Source organism: Zalophus californianus, chromosome 1 (assembly GCF_009762305.2).
Source record: "Zalophus californianus isolate mZalCal1 chromosome 1, mZalCal1.pri.v2, whole genome shotgun sequence".
Lineage (NCBI taxonomy): Eukaryota > Metazoa > Chordata > Mammalia > Carnivora > Otariidae > Zalophus > Zalophus californianus.
The window spans coordinates 14,646,953-14,668,096 of NC_045595.1; the positions used below are offsets into that span (position 1 = coordinate 14,646,953).

The following is a 21,144-nucleotide window of genomic DNA, read 5'->3' on the forward strand; positions in this document are numbered from 1 at the left end:
GGGTCATAGGTTAGAGAGTGATAGAAATTTATTTCCTCAGCCTGCCCCCCTGTGGAATGTAGCAAAGGCAGAGCTGTGGTTGAAATCTAAAATTTTGCTGTGTAATTCCAGGGGTGGGAGATACTGAAAATTGTCCATATATTCCAGAAACTTTCCTTGGAAACTTAGTGTTTCTTTTTCTGTTGTTTACTTTAGGTTGGTCAGCACGTTGACACAAGTTGCCTTTTGACGTAGCTGCTGCCATGGCCAGCTGGTAGGACCAGCATCCCATGCACAGAAGCCAGGTGAGTGTTTGGGGTCTGATATCTGTGGAATGAAAGCTCTTGATTGACCTGCCCGGTGAGCCTCATTCAGCTCCTTGGACATTTGAGACCGAGCATTGTTTAGAAGCTTACAGCCACCTCCTAGAGGAAATGGAGGGAGGCTGTCACCATGGGATCACCCAGGCCCTGCCTGTTGCTTCCAGGGAGGCCATTTGTTCTCACTTTGTGTCTCAGGGTTCACTCACTTGAAAAGCCCAGGCCTAAATGGGATAAACCTTCCTGGGAGTATCAGGAGCAGAGGATAATCCTGGCCAGATGGCCTTTGCCCTCTGGCCATTTTTGTGATTTCCCAACAGTGACCAAAATGAGTAGAATTTTTTTCTGACCCCACTGTTGGTGGCACAGGGCCTGGCACTGGTGCTTGGAGCTGGTTGCCCTGACCCCCGACTCAAGCCTGTGAGGAAACTGAGCCAACCTCACCCCCTGCTTAGGGTTCTCAAGTGGATTCTCAAGGGCTGTCAGAACCCAGCAGGACAGATCTTGACACCTCAGTGGGGTTTTTGTGTTGTAACCAGCAGGGTCTGGGCAGCCATGTTTTGGCCCAGGACTGTCTATCTGAAGAAGAATGTAGAGCTAAGAGTTAGAACTTGAAGGCAGGTTGGAGACCTCTTGGGTTGGTCAGCTGCTCCTGGGTTGGTCAGCTGCTCCTCTTCCAGGCCAGCCAACAGGTGACTCCTGAGGAGTGCGTGCTCCTTTAACAGCGCCATAGCCACATGGGATGAGAACCAGCCGCCTGGATTTGCCCGCTTCTTGACAAGAGTTGGGATTGGTTTTGTGAGGTTTTGGCTCTTATTTGCATATAGCAAAAAAAAAAAAAAGCAAAACACATGAACATGGTCAAGTAATCCTGTTAGTGGGAAAACATTTCCAGAATGTTCTTCTAAGAAATAAGCTTTACCAGTGCTTTAAAAAAATGTTTTTTAAAGATTTTATTTATTTGAGAGAGTGAGTGCAACCATGAGTTGGGGGGAGGGACAGAGGGAGAAGCAGATTCCCCGCTGAGCGGGGAGCCTGGCTTTAAAAATTTTTTTCAACAATCAAGATATAATTTGTCTATCATACAGAATTTGTCTACCATACATTTCACCCATTTATAGTATATGATTCAGTGATTTTCTTTCTTTCTTTCTTTTTTTTTTTTTTTTGGTATATTTAAGAGTCGTGCAACCATCACCTCTGTCTAGTTCCAGAGCACTTATCACCCCAAAAAGAAACTCCATCCTCTGGCGCACCTGGGTGGCTCAGTCATCAAGCGTCTGCCTTTAGCTAAGGTCATGATCCCGGGATCTTGGGATCGAGCCCCGCATTGGGCTCCCTGCTCAGCGGGAAGCCTGCTTCTCCCTCTCCCACTCCCCCTGCTTGTGTTCCCTCTCTCGCTGTCTCTCTCTCTGTCAAATAAATAAATAAAATCTTAAAGAAAAAAAAGAAACTCCATCCTTATTAGCTGTCTCTCCTTAACCCCCTTCTCCCACTAATCTGCTTTCTGTCTCTATGTATTTGCCTGTCCTGGGCATTACATATCAACAGAGTCATACAATATATAACCTTGTGTGTCTGGCTTCTCTCAGCATAGTTTTTGAGGTTCATCCACATTGTAGCATGATTCAGTAATTCATACACTTTTATGGCTGAGTAATAATTCCATTGCATGGATGGACCACTTATTTATCCGGGATAAATTTGGGTGTTTCCACCTTTTGACAATTGTGAATAGTGCTGCTATGAACATCTGTGTACACAATATGTGTGGATGCGTTTTTGGTTCCTTTGGGTATATACCCTAGGAGTGGAATTGCTGGGTCATGTGGTAAGGAACATTTTGAGGACCTGCCAGACTGTTGTCCTGGCAGCTGTACTATTTTACATAGCCCAGCCCTGCCTGAGTCCCCCAGAGGAGAAAGAAGTGACCTAAAGTCTGTGCTGGTTTCCTAGAGCTAGATGAGGTTTGGATCATCAGTGTTGATGATGCTTGATACCTGGTCCTGGTGGCTTGTTATCTGGTGCTGGTGGCATAGTGGGACATCCACAGAGGGTGGGCCTGGCACTTGGCTGTTGACAGGCTATCTTTAGACATTAGCATTTAAAAATCAAGGAACTTTACATCTGAAAAAGGTCTTACTTGAACCCCGGCCCAGTGGGGTTAGTGACTGCCCTTGTCTTGCTGCTTAGGTCATTGTCTGAAGGCAGTGGGCTGGCTTAGGGTTCTCTGAGGTTCTGGGATAGGTGCTCCCCCCTCTGCCTGGTTCTTTGTTAACTCCGAAGTATAGTAAGTACTTGCTGAATGAATGAATGAATGAATGAATGAATGAAACAAACAAACAAACCTCCTTCCCTGTCACAGGGCAAGCAGGGAAGACACAGCCATAGCATTAGAAGCAGAGAGTCTGGGGGTTTAAAGTCCTGGAAGTCATCCTAAGTGTTCTTTCTGGCCTTGCCTCCCCCACCCAGTATATGAAGGGGCTTGATAGGAAAGGGACAGTCTGTGAACAGTTATGACATGTAATGCTTAATGCTACACAGGCAGAAACACCCTTGAATAATTATTTTTTAAGATTTATAAATATGTCAGCTTGTACTTTTTGTTGTGGGGTATAAGTCACCTCAGCAAATTGATTGATTTGGGGTTTTCTCTGGTTAATACCAGCCCACACCCACTTTTCGTTGTACCATGGCCTGTGGTCAGCTAGGGTCTCCCCATTCCTGCCACCCAGGACTCAGTGGGCACAGAAGAGGAGCAGGGCAAGAGGAAGGCTGGCTCCAGGCGAGTCCTGAGTCACACACACATAGCCCCCACACAGTGCCACACCCTGTACACAGTTGAGGTGTGCACACCTTGGGTCAGACTGCCTGCTTGGGCTAATGGATGTGGCATCTGCCCCTTGAATTTTGCTTGTCAGAAGCCCTGTTCAAGTACACACTGCTCATGTGCTGAATGACTAGCCTTATGTTGGATGTTAAGGATTAAAAATGGGTGTGACTTGGGGCACCTGGGTGGCTCAGTCATTGAGCCTCTGCCTTCGGCTCAGGTCCTGGGATCGAGTTCTGCATCAGACTCCCTGCTTGGCTGGAAGCCTGCTTCTCCCTCTCCATCTCCTGCTTGTGTTCCCTCTCTCACTGTCTCTCTATCAAATAAATAAATAAAAACCTTAAAAAAAATAAAAGTGGGTGTGACTTTCAGAAAAACAGTTCACAGAGAAAGTGAATGCAGATGGCCCTAACCAAGGTATGGAAGATGTTCAGGTCTTTCTGATACTAAGAATGTTCATTGGAGCTTCCCCAAAACAACATTTCTGACCTTTTGTCCCCAGAGGTGGATACCGATCTGTTGGTGGAAATCAGGCACTGCCATATGTTGCTTTTGGAGGTTCACAACTCCTCAGAGAAAGATTGGCTTACCCTTTGCTCCAGAAATTCCACTTCTAGAAATGTATCACAAAGATATACTGTCAGAAATAAGAATTGTGACAAGGATGTTCATTACGCAATTCTGAAGTAGCAAAGCTGGAAATGACTTAGATGTTTGTCATTTGGGGCTGGAGATGGATGGGGGTGGATCTCCTGGTGGGGTGGCGTCAAGCCCCTGAAGGAAGGAAGGAGGCATGTCCTCATGTCTTGGTGACAGGATTTCTAGGGTGAAATAAGAAGTGGAAAAAACAAGGTGGAGGATAAAGAGATGTAGTACACTTACCTATCCAAGGGAAGGTGGGGGGGGGACATGGATGTATGTGTGTGTGTTTGCTTATACTTTATTTTTAAATACAGGAAATCTAAACCATAAATGAACAACATGGTCATTTCTGGGAGGAGGGCTGGGAGGAGACAGGGTTATCAGGAGCTGTCTCTGGCTTTCTTTTCTATGTAGCACCAGATGGGTGTTTTACATAATTATAAACAAAAGTATGGCAGATGTTGTGAGGAGGGGGGAGAGAAGCAACCCCTAAAAACCAAAAGCAAAAGGAAATGAATATGAATCTAGGTATATGTCAGTTGTGACTCAAGTTGGTGACTTAACGTCTCAGGATTTCCTTCACTAGACTTTTAAACATAGTAGTTAGACTGTAAATGTTTTAGTGCGATATGTCATAAGGGCAAAAACTTCTTTTCAAAAAACTATTTTTAGGAATTATTTTTGGTTTTAGGTTAATAATACCAATAGTCTTACTGTTATATACAGTAGTGCCCCCTTCCCTACAAAGATGCTTGCCAGGACCATCGTGGGATGCCTGAAAATGCAGATAGTATCAAACCCTATATATACTATGATTTTTCCACTTACAAAGTTTAATTTAAAAGTTAGGGATGGTAAGAAATTAACAACAACAACTAATAACAATAGAATTGTTATAGCTATGCTAAAAAGTTGTGTGAATGTGGTCTTTCTCAAAATATCTTAGTACTATACTCACCCTTCTTGTGATGATGTGAGATGATAAAATACCTATGTGATGAGATGAAGTGAGGTGAATGACGTAGGCATTGCAACATAGCATTAGGCTACTTTTGACTTATGTTGGTACTCCAGAGGATCGTCCGCTCCTGGACCGTGATCGACTGCAGATAACTGAAACTGTGGATAAGTGGGGACAACTATATTGTAGAAGAAAACAAGTAGTTAATGTCTTTAAGAGTCAGAATTTTCAGCAACAAAGAAAAATACAAGTATAAAATCAAAGCACTTGAAACATTTTAATTCTTTTTTTTTTTTTAAGATTTTTTTTTGACAGAGAAAGCGAGAGAGAGAACACAAGCAGGGGGAGTGGGAGAGGGAGAAGCAGGCTGAGCAGGGAGCCCAATGCGGGGCTTGATCCCAGAACCCTGAGATCATGACCTGAGCTGAAGGCAGACGCTTAACGATTGAGCCACCCAGGCGCCCCAAAACGTTTTAGTTCTAAATCTGCATTGGGAATGTCCTGATTGTGTAAGACTATCAAGGATGGGACAGATGAGTATGAAAAAGAATGGATTCCCAAGTTGGAGCATTAGATGTGTTAAAAATCCACAGGTTCATTTATGTTGGTGCTCAAAGGAAAGGAAGAAACCCGCTGTCCTCTTTAGAAGGTTCTAGGGAACCAATTCATTTTGAAAACTGGTAAATAGAAACTAGCATTTTTTCTTTTTTGTACGGACTGAACTCTCGAGGAACAAAATAGTGGGTGAGAGCAACCTTCTCTCACAGGTCAGTGCTGCCCAACACAACTTCCTGGAACTCTGTATCCTCACTGTCCAATGTGGCACCTGGAATAGTTTGAAGAAATAAATTTTCATTTTATTTAACTTTAGTCTATTTAAATAGCTACATGTGGCTAATGGACAGTGTAGCTATTAACATATTCTGGCTAATTGAAATGATGGAATTATAGGCTTATAAGTTTTTGGACACTTAATGAAATGGTGAATCCAGATAGTGATCCTCCATGGCTGCGTGCCCTCAAGAAGGGTGCGTGTCCTTCTGGAATGATGTGTGCTTGGTTGGGCCTCAAAATCTAGTTTACAGTAAATCAGGGACATGTTGCATTGTACCACAGGGATGCCACCAGCAAACCTGACTGGGAAACAGGATAAATAAACGTATGGTTGAAAGGAAAGGTTGGGGGGGGGGCACCTATAGATTTCAACCAAGTGTGACTGACAAAGATTAAGAAATGCTTGTTAAATTGTTAGAGGTCAGCTCATAGGATTGTCGTTTGCTTGTGCTATAGAGATAAATACTGACCAGTTCATTCATAGAATGAATGCTATGTAGGATTTGCTTCACAGGAGCTAGTAGGTGTGGGGTAAGGCCGAGTGTAGAAGACCTGCAACCTGGGTGGTGCATGTGCGCTGTGAGTCATGCTCTTCTTGCTACTTCTGTGGGTATATTCGCAGTTTTCCATAATCAAAGATTTGAAAAATGGGCTTAACCCAGGCCTTCCCTCAGGGAGCCCAGGGCAGGAGAGACAGCTGTTTACAAAAGTGAGGGTGGTGGCCGCTTGTGGTTAGTTTAAATTCAAGCAGAAAACCTTCAAAGATTCTGGAATTGTGAAGTGGCTTGTGGCCTGTCATGTGGAACATCCTCTGATTACAGCATTGTTACTTTCTGTAATAATGATACTCACAGCTACCTTTCACAGAGCCTTCAGAGAGCATTAGTGATAAAGTGGGTAGTATTCCCATTTCACGGGGAGGAAACTGAGGCAAACCAGGCATTCTGGTTTCTACCTGATGCACTGTGATGCACCTTCCTTTCCCTGAGCCTCTGGCCTCCCTCCCCAGTACTTGGAGCTCATTTTACCACTGCATGTGCTTCTTCACTTTAATACTTTGTGATATCCCATACTTAGTTTTCTGACATAATGTGTGTGTGTGTGTGTGTGTATGTGTATGTATACACATGTAATATACATATATAAAGATTTTATTTTTATTTATTTGACAGAGAGCACAAGCGGGGGAGCAGCAGAGGGAGAGGGAGAAGCAGGCCCACCGAGCAGGGAGCCTGATAGGGGGCTCAATCCCAGGACCCTGAGATCATGACCTGAGCCAAAGGCAGACGCTTAACGACTGAGCCACCCAGGCGCCCCTGACATAATATATTTTTGATTAGAGACCAGTCTTGCTCTATTGGTGTCATCTCTCCATAGTAGCTATACCCAGTCAGGATGGATAAAATAGATGGTTTGATCCTCTGTGTGATCTAGGGATCACTGCAACTCTCCAAGTGGAAGGGACCTCTCACTCCGTCTCTCAGCCTGGTGTCCAGTGTCCACTTACCTGCCTCCTTGTGTATCTTCCCAGAGTTTCCTGGGAGGAGGCCTGTCATGGGATCCAGTCAGCCCCTGGTTCCTGGTGGAAACTAAGCAGATAATTGGATGAATGAGTAAAACACCTGTGTGACTGAGGCGGGTGGCACATTCCCAGTAGTGTATTAATATAAAACCGTGGTGTGTGTTGTTTTGGTTTTAGGCAGTGTGAAGCCTGTAATGAACCTGACTTAAATCATGTTCTGCTGGTGGTGGTTTGTGTGACCCCAATTGTCTGAGGCCTTGCCCTCTTTCTGCCTTGGCTCCCCATTGCTAAATTGATCTTTGCCCACATGGCCATGCTTCCAGGCATTAGCTCCTTTGCTTGGAGGCAGTTCTTAGTTCCCACTTGTATGGTGGGTTTGTGTGACTTCAGTCGCTGTGAGAACTGGATGGTTGAGTCACAGAACCTAAAATTCACCAGTTTAGCCATTTTATTTTTTTTATTTTATTTATTTATTTTTAAAGATTTTATTTGAGAGAGAGAGAATGGGAGATAGAGAGCACGAGAGGGAAGAGGGTCAGAGGGAGAAGCAGACTCCCTGCTGAGCAGGGAGCCCGATGTGGGACTCGATCCCGGGACTCCAGGATCATGACCTGAGCCGAAGGCAGTTGCTTAACCAACTGAGCCACCCAGGCGCCCCAGTTTAGCCATTTTAAAGTTGTTATTTAATACACTCACAATATTGTATGATCATTGTCTCTGTCAAGTTCCAGAATGTTTTTATCCCCAAAAAAAGCCTGTACCCATTAGCAATCACTCCCCACTCCTCCACCTCTGTGCCCTTCAGGGCCCTAGCAACCACTAATCTACTTTCTGTCTCCATGGATTTGCCTGTTCTAGGCATTTCATATAAATGGAATCTTTTTTTTTTTTAAGATTTTATTTATTTATTTGACAGAGACAGACAGCGAGAGAGGGAACACAGGCAGGGGGAGTAGGAGAGGGAGAGGGAGAAGCAGGCCTCCTGCAGAGCAGGGAGCTCAATGCAGGGCTCGATCCCAGGACCCTGGGATCATGACCTCAGCCGAAGGCAGACGCTTAACGACTGAGCCACCCAGGCACCCCTAAATGGAATCATTTTTTATTCTGTGTGGTCTTTTTTATCTGCCTTCTCTCACTCAATGTAGTATTTTCACTGTTCATCCACATTGTGACATGAATCAGAACTTCATTCCTTTTTATGAGTGAATAGTATTTCATTGTACGGATATATCACATTTTGTTCATTGTTCATCTGTTGATGGACATTTGAGTTGATTCTATTTGTTGACTATTGTGAATAGTGCTGCTTTTTTTTTAATATTGATTTATTTTACAGGGAGAGACACAGCGAGAGAGGGAACACAAGCAGGGGAGTGGGAGAGGGAGAAGCATGCTCCCCGCTGAGCAGGGAACCCGATGTGGGGCTCGATCCCAGGACCCTGGGATCATGACCTGAGCCGAAGGCAGACGCTTAACGACTGAGCCACCCAGGCGCCCCTGCTGCTTTTTTTTTTAGATTTTATTTATTTATTTGACCGAGACACAGCGAGAGAGGGAACACAAGCAGGGGGAGTGGGAGAGGGAGAAGCAGACTTCCCTGCTGAGCAGGGAGCCCAACGTGGGGCTCAATCCCAGGACCCTGAGATCATGACCTCAGCTGAAGGCAGACGCTTAACGACTGAGCCACCCAGGCGCCCCAGTAGTGCTGCTTTTAACATTTGTGTATAAGTTTTTGTGTGAATACGTTTTCACATCTCTTAGCTTATGTACCTAGCAGTAGAATTGCTGGGTCATATGGTAATGCTGTATTTAACTTTTTGAGAGACTGTCAGACTGTTACCCTCATCACTGTACCGTTTCATGTTCCTGTCAGCAATGTATGAGGGTTCTAGTTTCTCTACGTCCTTGACAACACTTTTTTTTTTAATTAATGATAGCCACCCTGGTGGGTATGAGGTAGTATCTCATTGTGGTTTTGATTTGCATTCACCTGATGACAGATGTTGGACATCTTTTCATGTGTTTATTGGCCATTTGTGTATCTTCTTTGGAGAAATGTCTATTCAAGTCCTTTGCCTGTTTTTGAATTGGATTTGTTGTTTAATTGTTCAGAGTTCTTTATATATTCTATACACTAGACCCTTGTCAGATAGATGATTTGCAAGGTATTTTCTCCCAGTTTGTGGGTTGTTTTTTTTCTCTCTCTCTCTCTCTCTGTCTTTTTAAGATTTTAAGTAATCTCTACACCAAATGTGGGGCTCAAAGTTACAATCCTGAGATCGAGAGTCTAACACTTCTCTGACTGAGCCAACCAGATTCCCCTCACTCTTTTTTTTTTTAAGATTTTATTTATTTATTTACACAGAGAGACCCAGTGAGAGAGGGAACACAAGCAGGGGGAGTGGGAGAGGGAGAAGCAGGCTTCCCACAGAGCAGGGAGCCCGATGCGGGGCTCGATCCCAGGACCCCGGGATCATGACCTGAGCCGAAGGCAGACGCTTTACGACTGAGCCACCCAGGCACCCCTCGCCTCACTCTTTTGATAGTGTCCTTTGCACATTAGATTTTAATTTTGGTAAAGTCCAGTTTGCCTTTTTTTTTCTTCTGTTGCTACTGTGCTTTTGGTTTCACATTTAAGAAATTGTTGCCGAATCCAAGGTCATGATTTACCCTTCCGTTTTTTTCTAAGGTTTATAGATTTAGCTTTTTTTTTTTTAAAGATTTTATTTTATTATTTATTTGAGAGAGAGAGAATGAGAGATAGAGAGCACGAGAGGGAAGAGGGTCAGAGGGAGAAGCAGACTCCCCGCAGAGCAGGGAGCCTGATGTGGGACTCGATCCCGGGACTCCAGGATCATGACCTGAGCTGAAGGCAGTTGCTTAACCAACTGAGCCACCCAGGCGCCCTAGATTTAGCTTTTAATAGTTAGGTCTTTGATCTATTTTGAGTTAATTTTTATTAAAAGGTAAGGGTTTTGTTTTTGATCCTTATCTTTTTTACTGGCCTGAAAACATTTTGGCTTATTTAACCAGGAAGGGAGAGTGATAGCTGGGAGTTCTGAAAATACTTTTTCTTGTATGTTTAACATATATGTTGAGCATTTATTCTGTCCTGGGCTCTAGGGTGGTAGCACTGAACAAGGAGGTATTCCTTGTCTTATGGGAGATGGGGTTAGGAGGGTATACAGAGAGATGAGTGAATAGAATGTTAAGTGGCGATGAAGTGGGAAAGAAGTTAGAAATCCACAGAGGGGATTGTGTGGAGGGGAGATAATGTCATTTTGCTGTCTCAGCTGAGACCTGAAAAAGAGGGTAGTTCAGAGACCTGGGGGAGGAGCCTTCCAGGCAGAGAGAGCAGAAAGTGCAAAGGCCCTGGGGTGGGAGTGAGCTTGACTGTCAGTGGCCAGAATGTCACTGTGGCCTAAGAGAATGGGGTCAGGATGGGGTGGGCCACAGGATGGCAGGAGACAAGGTCGGAGAGGCTGACCTGACCTTAAGGCTGTGGTGAGGGCCTTGTTTTTACCTTGAATAGTATCTTTTACAAAAGGACCACTTAATGTGATACCCTCAAGCCCAGCTCCGCTCTTTCCCAGCGATTGTTGCAGGTATCTGAACAACTCCCTGCCCAAGGGGAAGAATTCCACTTACAGGGTAGAGGCTAGAAGTGGGATTTCTGTTTCAGGTCTTACAGCTGTGCAGAAAGTGTTGAGAGAACTTGTCGTTGGTAGGAACTGTTTCTTAGTCCCATGGGCTTTATTGAGACCGGAAACTTAGTCCTAAAAGTAAGTTTCCCTACTGGCTCTGATCCTCCTGGGGCATTTGCCAGTGCTCTGATACCACAGAATATGTGCAGGAAGGAGCTTGACAAAGGAAGCCCAGGAAAGGCCTCCAGGTGTTACTATATTGTTGGGTGCCCTGATAAAAACGTCAAAAGAGGCACCCCTGGTTCCCCCACTTTCTCCTCATGTCTCCTCCTAGGAATGGAGGTGACTTTTTTGGTCCTTTCTGCACTTGTCTGTGCAAAACCTCTCTGCCATTTCCAGTGACGGGCCTCAGTGGAGCTGGTGGTTAGAGCTATGTCTTGACCCTGAGGGAGTTGGCACTGGAAGGGTTAAGGCTTCCCATTTTGTGATGTGACACCCGATGGGCACATTGCAGATGGCATGGAAATGGCAGGTGTAACCCTTTGTAGGCCATGGAGGCACATGGCCCAGGAGGCAGCTGGGAAGGAACAGAGGGCTGTTCTTTTCCCATGTGAGGCAAATGTAGCCAACTAGCCCTTAGAGTGATATCCTGCACCAGGGGGACTCCTGGCTACTGTTTTCCCTGTGGACATTTAATATTGCTCCGATTCCCCTTCACAAGCAGTACCTTTGTTTCTGTGTTGTGTGCTCCTGCAACAGCATCTCTTTCTTTCTGGCCGCAGGGTTGGGCTTTTGCCCAACGGCCCTGGCTGCTGGTGGTTCAGAAGCCTGTGGGGAGCCACTTCCAGGGGGTGGTATTAGGTGCTCACTGGGCACTTCGAGAGCAAACACAAAAGCCAAGTTCTTATCTCCAGTGTGAGCCTGAAGGAGCTACTCTAGTTTTAAAGACACTTGCTACCTGTCTTTCCCTTCTTAACATGATCAGTGTAGGTGCACTTTTCTCCCTACTGTGTCCTATGGCTGGAGATGAAGACTGGCTTTCATCTCATGTCTCTGGGAAGGGGTGCTCAGAAGCCAAGGTATGGGGCTGTGGTGCAGATGTAGTTGAGGGGGATCTGTGTGATCCACATTATTCCCTGTTTTCAGAAGTTTGCGGGAGATTGGCTGTGTCTGAGAGAAGATAAAAATATATACCCTACACTGTCTTTCCAGGATAGGATCTGTGCTTTCTTTAGTGCCCCCGCCCCATTCTCCCATGACTCCAGGGAGGGAAGTTGAGGTCTAGGACCTGATGTCCCAGGCCTGGCGTTGCACATCCCGCGTGCGAGTTTGAGCAGCCTGGTGAACTGTCAGCAGGCCGGCCTTGTGACTGTCTATTTTCTGGAGATGACTTGTCCTGAACCCTGCTTTATTCCCACACACTGCTGGAGTGAACTACTACGAGTGCTGTGTTCTTTACTTTGCAGTCTGTGTGGGATTTGTGTTTAGGAATTTGAGGACCATTAAGGTTTTGTCTTTAAAATGTTGATGGTCAGATACCTTGGTGGCTCATTTGGTTAAGTGGTGGCCTTAGGCTCTGGTCATGATCCCGAGGTTCCTGGGATCAGGTCTCAAATGAGGCTCCCTGCTCAGCGGGGGGCCTGCTCCCTTTCCCTCTGCCCCTCCCGGTGCTTGTGCTCTCTCACTCTCTGTGTCAAATAAATAAATAAAATCTTAAAAAAAAAAAAATGTTGGGGGTGCCTGGGTGGCTCAGTCGTTAAGCATCTGCCTTTGGCTCAGGTCATAATCCCAGGGTCCTGGGACTGAGCCCCGCATCGGGCTCCCTGCTCCGTGGGAAGCCTGCTTCTCCCTCTCCTTCTTCCACTCCCCCTGCTAGCTGTGTCTCTCTCTCTCTCAAATAAATAAAATCTTTAAAAATAAAATGAATAAATGAATAAATAAAAAGTGTTGATGGTCACCACTTAAGTGTGTTAAAGTTCCTCCTGTCCAGCTTAACTTTGTTAAATATATCCCCCAAAAGCGTTAATTCAGAGACATCACATCATTTACAAGTCCTCCACTTTAACAAAATCAGATTGTAAATGTGTGTTTATTTGTAAATGTGAAAACCAGAGGTGCCAGTTCTTTTTACTCTTTTCAGTCTTAATAACCTGTTTCTCTGGATGGTTCTTGAACCAAGGGCTGGAGGTGACTAGATAGATGATGTTGTGGCCTGTCTCGGATGACCCTCACCCCCTTGGTGGTAACAGGCTTATATATTTGATGGGTTATTAGCATTTCAGATGGAGTGCAGTGTGTGGGCACACCTGGAATATTTGAAGTGCTCTGTTAGGAGGAGGCTGAGATGCTCCTGAACTTAACCTTCCCTTTTGGTTCTTGGTCCAAGCTGAGCACTGCATTTACAAATGGCGTTTTTTTCCCAGAAGGGTTAGGTGGAGAGCCTTGTAGGGGCTAGGAGCAGAGAGGTCATCCCCTGAAGAGAGTGCCAGTGCTCAGATTGGTTTGTTTGTTGGAGAGACTGGAGGCACTTGATTTAAGTTGTGTATATTTGTCTTTGGAGCATACTCTTCCATTTCACAGCTCTTAGGGCTTCCTCCTCCCACCCTGTCCTTTAGGATCCAGTTACAGGTTCTAGCCCTTCTCACTCTCACAGGCTGATGGCTGGTTCTGACCTCCACCCCTCTCCCAGTCCCTCAACTCCTGAAGGGTACCTGGGTGCCCAGGGAAGTCCATGGGAGGCCCTGCCATCACGGAGAGCCTCTCACACTGAATGTAAGTGGTCCAAGGATTCCTTTTCCTTCTACATAGTTTCATCCCATTTAAAAAACAACTGTTTAAAAGTTTTGATCTGGGGTGCCTGGGTGGCTCAGTCCTTAAGCGTCTGCCTTCGGCTCGGGTTGGGATCGAGTCCCTCATTGGGCTCCTGCTCAGCGGGAAGCCTGCTTCTCCTTCCCCACTCCCCCTGCTTGTGTTCCCTCTCTCACTCTCTCTCTCTGTCAAATAAATAAAATCTTTTAAAAATAAATAAATAAAAAGTTTTGATCTCTTTTTATTTGGTTTCATTTCCTTTTTTTGGAGATGGGTTTTCACACACCTATATATTTTGCCACTTCATCTTTTCTATCATTTTTTCCTCCCTCTCTCTTTACAAGTCCAGATTTTGCCCTTGGGGCCCAGCTCAAATGAAGCATTTCTCAATTCTTCCCTTCCACCAGCAGAGTGAACTTCTTTTCTGGTTTTGAGTTGTAATAAAATGGTGATTAGCACATGCATTTCACAGCCTTTATTAGGTCTGTGCTCCCATGAAGGTGGGGGCCCTGAGCTACTCTTCCTCCTACCCTCCACAGAGCAGGCACCACTGGGTCACTGGTCCCTTGGAGAGGTCACTGTCTGGTGTGGTATCAGCATTTGTTAGGAGCCTGTCAGCATCCACATCCTGCTGGGCCAGACAGGCTGTGAACTAGGAGATGATGGACTGTCCTAGGTAGTTAGTAACTGACCAGGCTTCTTGTGCTGCAGAAGTTCCCTTCTGGGTTTAGGCATTACTCAGATAAACAACAGTAAAGAGTGGTTAGGTTTTGCCTTCTCTGGAATCTTAACTTACAGTATGCACAAAGTAGTAGAAATGAACATGGTTGCAGTGCTGGTGATTTGAAAATGCTCTGCTGATCCAGCCAGGTATGAAATCATTTGTCTTGGACAGGGGTTGGGGAAGTGTGGGCTAAAGTGGCTGAGGTGCATGGGGATTCATGTGAGGCCCCGTAGGGCTCTGGGTTTCTTCATGTGCTTTAGAAGTTGGTGATTCTGGCCCCTGTGTCTAGTCTCATTTTCATACTTCAGGGTTTTCCTTTTTGAGATAGGTGGATCAGAAGTTGAATGGACACTGATCACCCATAATAAATGCTGATCGTTTGCTCAGAATTGAACAGAGAAAGACCTTTTCTGAGATAATTGGGCAAGATTTGGAAGTGGGAGGAGGGGATAAAAACTCTGTGCACGTGTGGGGGTGCATGTGTCTATGAGTATGCATGAGTGTGGGTGCACATACATGTATATTTGTAGTGCAAAGTTGCTTGGTGTGCTGCAGCTTTGTGGAGTTGGGAGGTAACTGTCAGTGCCCCAGTTTCCATGTCTTCCTACCAATAAGGTGTCCATTGAGTGGAGTCAAATGATCCCAAGTCTGGGGGGTTATGTGTTCCTTGTCCCTTTCCCTCTCTTCTCACTGCCCTCCGCCTCCCCAGAATCCAGAGCCCAGGCACTATGGCCATTGGAGGTTGATAGATTGTCCAACTTGGGAGAAGCCTTTGAAAGAGTGACTAAGCCCCTTCAACAGGATTCAAAGAAGAATTTGGTGGGGTCATGTGTCTCATTTTTATAAAGTGGTTGTCCACCTGGTGAGCTGTGTTCACTTCTTTTAACACAAAGCCAAAGGTTCAGAAAACCTGCATTGAGACCCCAGGCCCAGGCAGTCCCAATGTGGGATTGATAGGACACTACCAGGCTGGGGGTGAAGTGATATGCCCACCAGTCAGGCCCAGTGTTCACATAAAGGTCAGCAGAATTGAAGGACCAAAGTGGTGACTAAGTGGAGTCTGAGCCCCTGACAGGTCCCCAGGAAGGTCCCTGGGGTTCTCTTGCAGCTGCAGGCAGAATGTACCAAGTGAAGATCATGATTGCAGAGAGATTTCTATCAATTCTGTGGGGCAGGACAGGGTGCAAGGCTATGACAGTGCTGCCTGTCTGTCCAAGACCTGTCCTAGAGTGGGGCAGTTGGAGGCACTGTGGTATGGATCTGCATCCTCCTGATCCCCAGAAGGGGTGCTCCCCACCCCCCCTTCATGAAGTTTCCCTGGCACAGATGACCCCTTTCTTCCTAGCCCTCAAGGGTGAAGGAAAGTCCCGGTCACCTGGAGAAGTTGGGCCCTGCAGCTCCCTTCCTACTACAGGACATCCCCAAGGACCCCCTGGTCCTCCAGCAAATCAGACCCAGTGTGCTCAAGTCACTTTGTGTCCCAGCTCAAACATCCCTATTTCTTTTCTTTCAAGATTTTATTTATTTGACAGAGACACAGCGAGAGAGGGAACACAAGCAGGGGGAGTGGGAGAAGGAGAAGCAGGCTTCCCGCCAAGCAGGGAGCCCAATGAGGGGCTTGATCCTGGGACCCTGGGATTATGACCCAAGCCAAAGGCAGACGCCTAATGACTGAGCCACCCAGGTGCCCCAAACATCCCTATTTCAAGAAGGACTCACCCCAGCCCATCCCCTCCCAGCCCTGTGCCCATCAAGGTCCTTCACATCCCTGTGCTTTTCCTTAGAGCTTTGGTCTGATGCTCAGGCATGAGTGCTGAGGAACCGCTTGCTTCTGTAAGTGGGTTAAGGTTTCAGCCACTGCAGTAATTGAGTTTATAGCACATAATTTCCTTATACGATGGACCTATTTATCTTGAGAGTGTGTAGGGCTTTTAGGATGGAATAAAATTGACCCATATAGTGAGACAGGCTGACCCTTTGGTGAGCTCTCTGCACTCAGCACTTTTTGAAACTAAATTTCTTTTGACTTGTCAAAAGGGGTAACCTTGAGTCCTGGGCTCAGATTGAATTTACATGTTCAAGTCCTTTTTAGAAACCTGTTTTCCTTTGTAGTCAATTCTCTGATAACACTTATTTTGGAAAAGCATATTTGTTGTTGATATATTAGGGCAGAGTTGAAAGCACGACACATATGTTGTGTGTGGTTACGTATGATTTTGTCCAGGAGAAATGCCAGGTTCAGGCTAGGGGTTGGGAAGCTATGGCCCACAGGCTGGTGGTCTGTTTTGGTAAATAAAGTTTGGTTGGGACACAGCTGTGCCCATTTGAGGACGTACTATCACAACTGCAGAGCTGAGTAATCAGGACAGAAACAGAATGACCCACAGAGCTGAAAATATTTACTGTGTTGTGTCCCTTTAAGAAAAAGTTTGCCAACTCCTGCACTAGGTGAATCCAGAAAATTGCTCCCAGCTAAAAGAGCACCTGACAGTACACAAAATGGAAATGCACACACCTCAGATATGCACCAGGCCCCCTCTAGGCCACACCATTTTCTCTTGGGGTCACACAGCCTCCTTCCAGCATGTCACAGTAACTCAGAAAACAGCCACAGCAAATGCCAGGTCTTCCCTCAGGCGAGGGGTCAAGCTTCAGGTAGCATTTGTGTATTTCTTGGCTGTTTAACGTGCTACCATTTAAAAATCAGGTTCCTGTCTTTATGTCATGATGAAGTTTTGGGGTGTTGTGTACCTAACCCTATTGTTCCCATAGCCCTGTGTTTTTATTGCATAATTTTGCAGTATGCCGTGGTTTTTTAGAAATGCATATATGTTGTGCACCAGCAGAACTTTTACTGTACTTAGAAAGCAAACATCAAAAACATCTCACTCAACAACATAAAGTTGTAATCATTAATATCTCATCTGGACCTTGTAGGTGAGAGGTCAAGCCCAATTTCGTACTTATGAGGAGCTCCCAGTATCCTTTGGAAACCTCACCCAGATGTGACTCTGGGTGGTTAATGGGGTCTTTCAATTGGGACTGCCTGGAGTATGGGCTTCAGTTCCCAGCATTTCTCACCCATTTGCTGACTACGACCTGCCTCAGTTTCTCCACCTGTAAGGTGGGGGCAGATGATGACACTTACCTCACAGGTGGTTATGAGGATCATCTGAGGTGATCCATGTGACGTAAAAGCTCAGTGTTAGGTGTTTTGCCCTTAAAAGTAAGAAGACCCCACATTTCTGTTAACAGCAGGGGAGCAATAAACTTGGGTCATGATCTGAGGATCTCAGTGTTGAAATGGGGTTGAGGTGTCTGGACCAGCCCCCTTTCCCCTACTGGGAGCTCCTCTCCATAAAACTTATATTTGTTCAATCATCAGGTATCTGTTGTCTGTCTGCTCTGTGGCCCGCATTCTTCTCTTCCAGGGCTAGGGACATACAGGAACATTGACACTGAGGCCCAGCTGTCATGTAGCCTGTTACTTGGTGGGTGGTGGTGACATCTGACTGTGGGGTGTCCCTTTAGCTTCTGGCTGCAGGGTCTTCCCTGGCCTGGCCCTGGGCAGGGCAAATCTTAGTTTCCTCAGGCTCAGTTCCCTCTCCTTTGAGGATGGCTGTTTTATCTTACTCCTTACTAGCACAAGCATCATTTTAGCCCCACCATGTGCTTGTCACTCTAGATGAAAACAAACTGTTTAAACTTGATTTAACAAAAGGCCTTTTGACTATGTAGTGGAATGTTCACAGTGGGCAGCTTGTGAGAGTGCCAGGTAGAAAGGAATGGTGGACCTGGTTTCAGGCCCAGACTCTTCGCCTACCTAGACTTGGATTTCCCCACCTTGGGTGACATGCTCATCTTCCACAAGCAGAGGCTTGTTGAGTGAGTGGTGAGTGTCAGCTATCACCCCCCAGCATGTGTGGGTGTACCCCCACCCTGGTCACAAGACTGCTGCAGGGAGGGTCTCCCTAGCATCCTCTTAGTCTAGGTCTTTGAAGGCCCAGGGAGCTCCTAGCCAGGCAGCTGGGCCTAGTGCCTTCTTGATGGTGTACAAGAGAGAAAACACCTGTATTTTTGGAATATCTTAGGTTTTCAGATCCCTAAGGGTTAAGAATCCAGCTTCAGTCAGTGAGTAGTAAGACTTAGTTCTCCTTTTGAGCAAACCTGTAGCACAGGATTCATGTGGCTCCCTTCCTCTGCCTGAGACCCTCCCTCAGTGGCTTGGCCCTCTCCTGCCTAGACCATCTCCCCAGATTCCTGTTTCTCAGCCTCAGTCTGTGAGACTCTGTCTGTACAAGTCCAAACGCAGAGGTTTGTGTTTTTGGTTTTTTGTTTGTTTGTTTGTTTTTTAAGATTTTGTTTATTTGAGGGCGCCTGGGTGGCTCAGATGGTTAAGCGTCTGCCTTCAGCTCAGGTCATGATCCCAGGGTCCTGGGATTGAGTCCCACATCGGGCTCCTGGCTCAGCAGGGAGCCTGCTTCTCCCTCTCCCTCTGTCTCTCTCCCTCCTCATGCTCTCTCTGTATCTGTCTCAAATGAATAAATTAAAACAAAAATCTTTAAAGATTTTATTTATTTGAGAGAGAGCACAAGCCAGGGCGAGGAGCAGAGGGAGAGAGAGAAGAGAAGCAGACTCCTGCGGAGCAGGGAGCCTGACATGGGGCTTGATCCCAGGACCCAGAGATCATGACTGAGCCACCTAGGCACCCCTGAATGCAGAGTATTTAATGAAAGTACTTGTTTGCTTCATTTTGACCTATAGGGCAAACCCCAGGAATCGTACATTTCATGAGGCTACATGAAATTCATTCAGGCTCCACACTGAATATGAAGGTGAATGGGAAAATGAAGTTTCTTACATGGAAGAGTTTAGCAACAAGCTTGGAAAAGAGATGAAGCTGCTGAGTAGTATAAGGATTGTTGCTGTGGGCAGTCCTCATGAGGAGCTCCCTCAGAGTGAGCCCACACTGATGCCGTGGCCTGGCAGCCAATTCACAACTGGCAGCCCAGGTAGAAGGTGGGCTGTGGGGATGAGCTGAAGGGTTTGGGTTTACTGCTTAGAGCTTGAAAGTCTCTTCAGTGACGCAGAGGGTGAACTCTTAAGCTGCATAGACACTTGCTAATAATGGATGGCAAGGTCGAAGCAGCATCCCCTCTCAGTCCAGTGACGGTTGCATATTTGTCTTATGTTCTTGGTTCTGCCTGTTGGAGGAGCCAGCCTTGTGATTTCCCTGTATTACAGAACACCCTTCCTCTGGCCTGGGGGCACTTCCCTCCAAAGGGCCCTCTTCCCTTGTCTCACTCCCACTACACTTGTCCTTTCAGTTTTCAGTCTCTGCATGTTGGAGTGTTACTTTATCTAGCTCTCCATTTTATCTTTGTGTTCTTTGAATATAAGACTGATATGAAGTCATCGTTAGAAATAATTTCATACAGAAATATTTAATACAGAAAGTGAAAGTTTCTTAATTTATTCCTCAGAAATGAGTGCTGTGGCTTTTAGCCCAATTTCTTTCACTTTTGATTTTAATAAGCTTTTTCAGTATTTTTTTCTGAAGAAAGCCTTTTTAAGCCATGTGAATGGTATTATACTATTCTGCAATTTGATTTTCTTATTCAAGTTATTTCTGACATCACTGTGTGTCTCTTCACGTAGTATGTCTATGAGGTATGTGTAGGGAAACTGAGGCTCAAAGAGTAACAATCTCCCTCAGCCAGTTCCCTGAGATCTGGCTTCTGTTCTCGGTTGTGTCTGATAGTAGAGGCTGGCTGTTGTAATCATCCTTCTATTTCCCAAGTTAAATTGCATCCCTTATACTCGGCCTTAAGAGGGTTTGACGTTTAAAACTTGAGAACTGGCGTCTCTAGTATGAGTTCCTTCCAGAACACAGCCACTGCATCTCTGCTACTGTCGCTCAGAGAGATGCATCAGGGAGTGGCTCAGGACTTGAACAGAGTGAGGTCTCTGTTCTGGAAGGGAAGACATTTGCCTGTCAGCCAGAGGCTGCTGGCACCAAAGTACAGCTTAGCTGTTCTCTTCCTTGGACCCTTCTCAGGTGCCTGGGTTTGACTGTCAAGAATGTGGGGAGCCTCCAGAGGGTGGGTAGAGGGTGTACAGGTCTGGGACTCATCTTTCTGAGCTTCCTCAGGCTGTTGGGGAGGGTGGATAGGATTCCTGGGTTCAGGCAGGAGACAAGGGGGAGGCCGTGCAGGGGGGCAGCACAGCCCCAGCCTCAGGACCACCACGACACAAACATCCACGTGCACTGTGCATCTCCTCTGGGGCACTCTGGTGGTGGGTGCCCAGCTGAGTCCTGATGGAACTGCCCACCGAGCAGAGCCTGTGTGTTGAGTGTGGAGATTGGCTAGTGCCAAGTGAGGCCAGTGTCTGGATCTCATTGTCACCCAGCTGGCATTGGATGCATCACAGGCCCTTCTTCCTTCCTGACAGGAAGGGGTGCCCTATGCTACTGAAGACAGTGGCTGCGCCATGTGCAGGCCTCTACCTGTCAGCAGACGCTCCTCATTCTCCCTGCGTGGGTCTGGTAGACTCATGCTCAGCATGTCCAAACTACCCCACTCCCAGCCTTCTCTCAGATCTGCTCTTTCCCCATCTCAGAAGATCAATTCCATCATTCCAGTTGCTCAGGCAAAAACAAACAAAACAAAGTGATCTTTTTTGCCTCCCATCCAGCTGTTGGCATGTTGTGTTGTCTGTATCCTCTAAAGTATACTTAGTATTTGGTCATGTTTCCTTCACTGCTCAGTCTCCTTCCCATCCTGATCCACAAGATACAGAAGCCTCCCAAGACTGCTCCCCCACCACCCCAGCTCTAGTCTATCCCCAGATCAGCCAGATGATCCTTTAGAACAAATTG

General features: G+C 46.2%; 1 protein-coding gene across 5 annotated transcripts in view; it reads left to right on the plus strand.

The window, feature by feature from the left end:
• GATAD2A (GATA zinc finger domain containing 2A) overlaps positions 1-21,144 on the plus strand; it is a 104,493-nt gene that overhangs the window by 39,783 nt on the left and 43,566 nt on the right. For all 5 annotated transcript variants that reach the window (XM_027587855.2, XM_027587858.2, XM_027587854.2 and 2 more), the window contains one exon: positions 196-284. In XM_027587855.2, coding sequence (XP_027443656.1) covers positions 270-284 — 15 coding nt within the window. In that variant the 5' untranslated portion in view covers positions 196-269. Of the gene's footprint in view, positions 1-195; positions 285-21,144 lie in introns of those variants that run through there.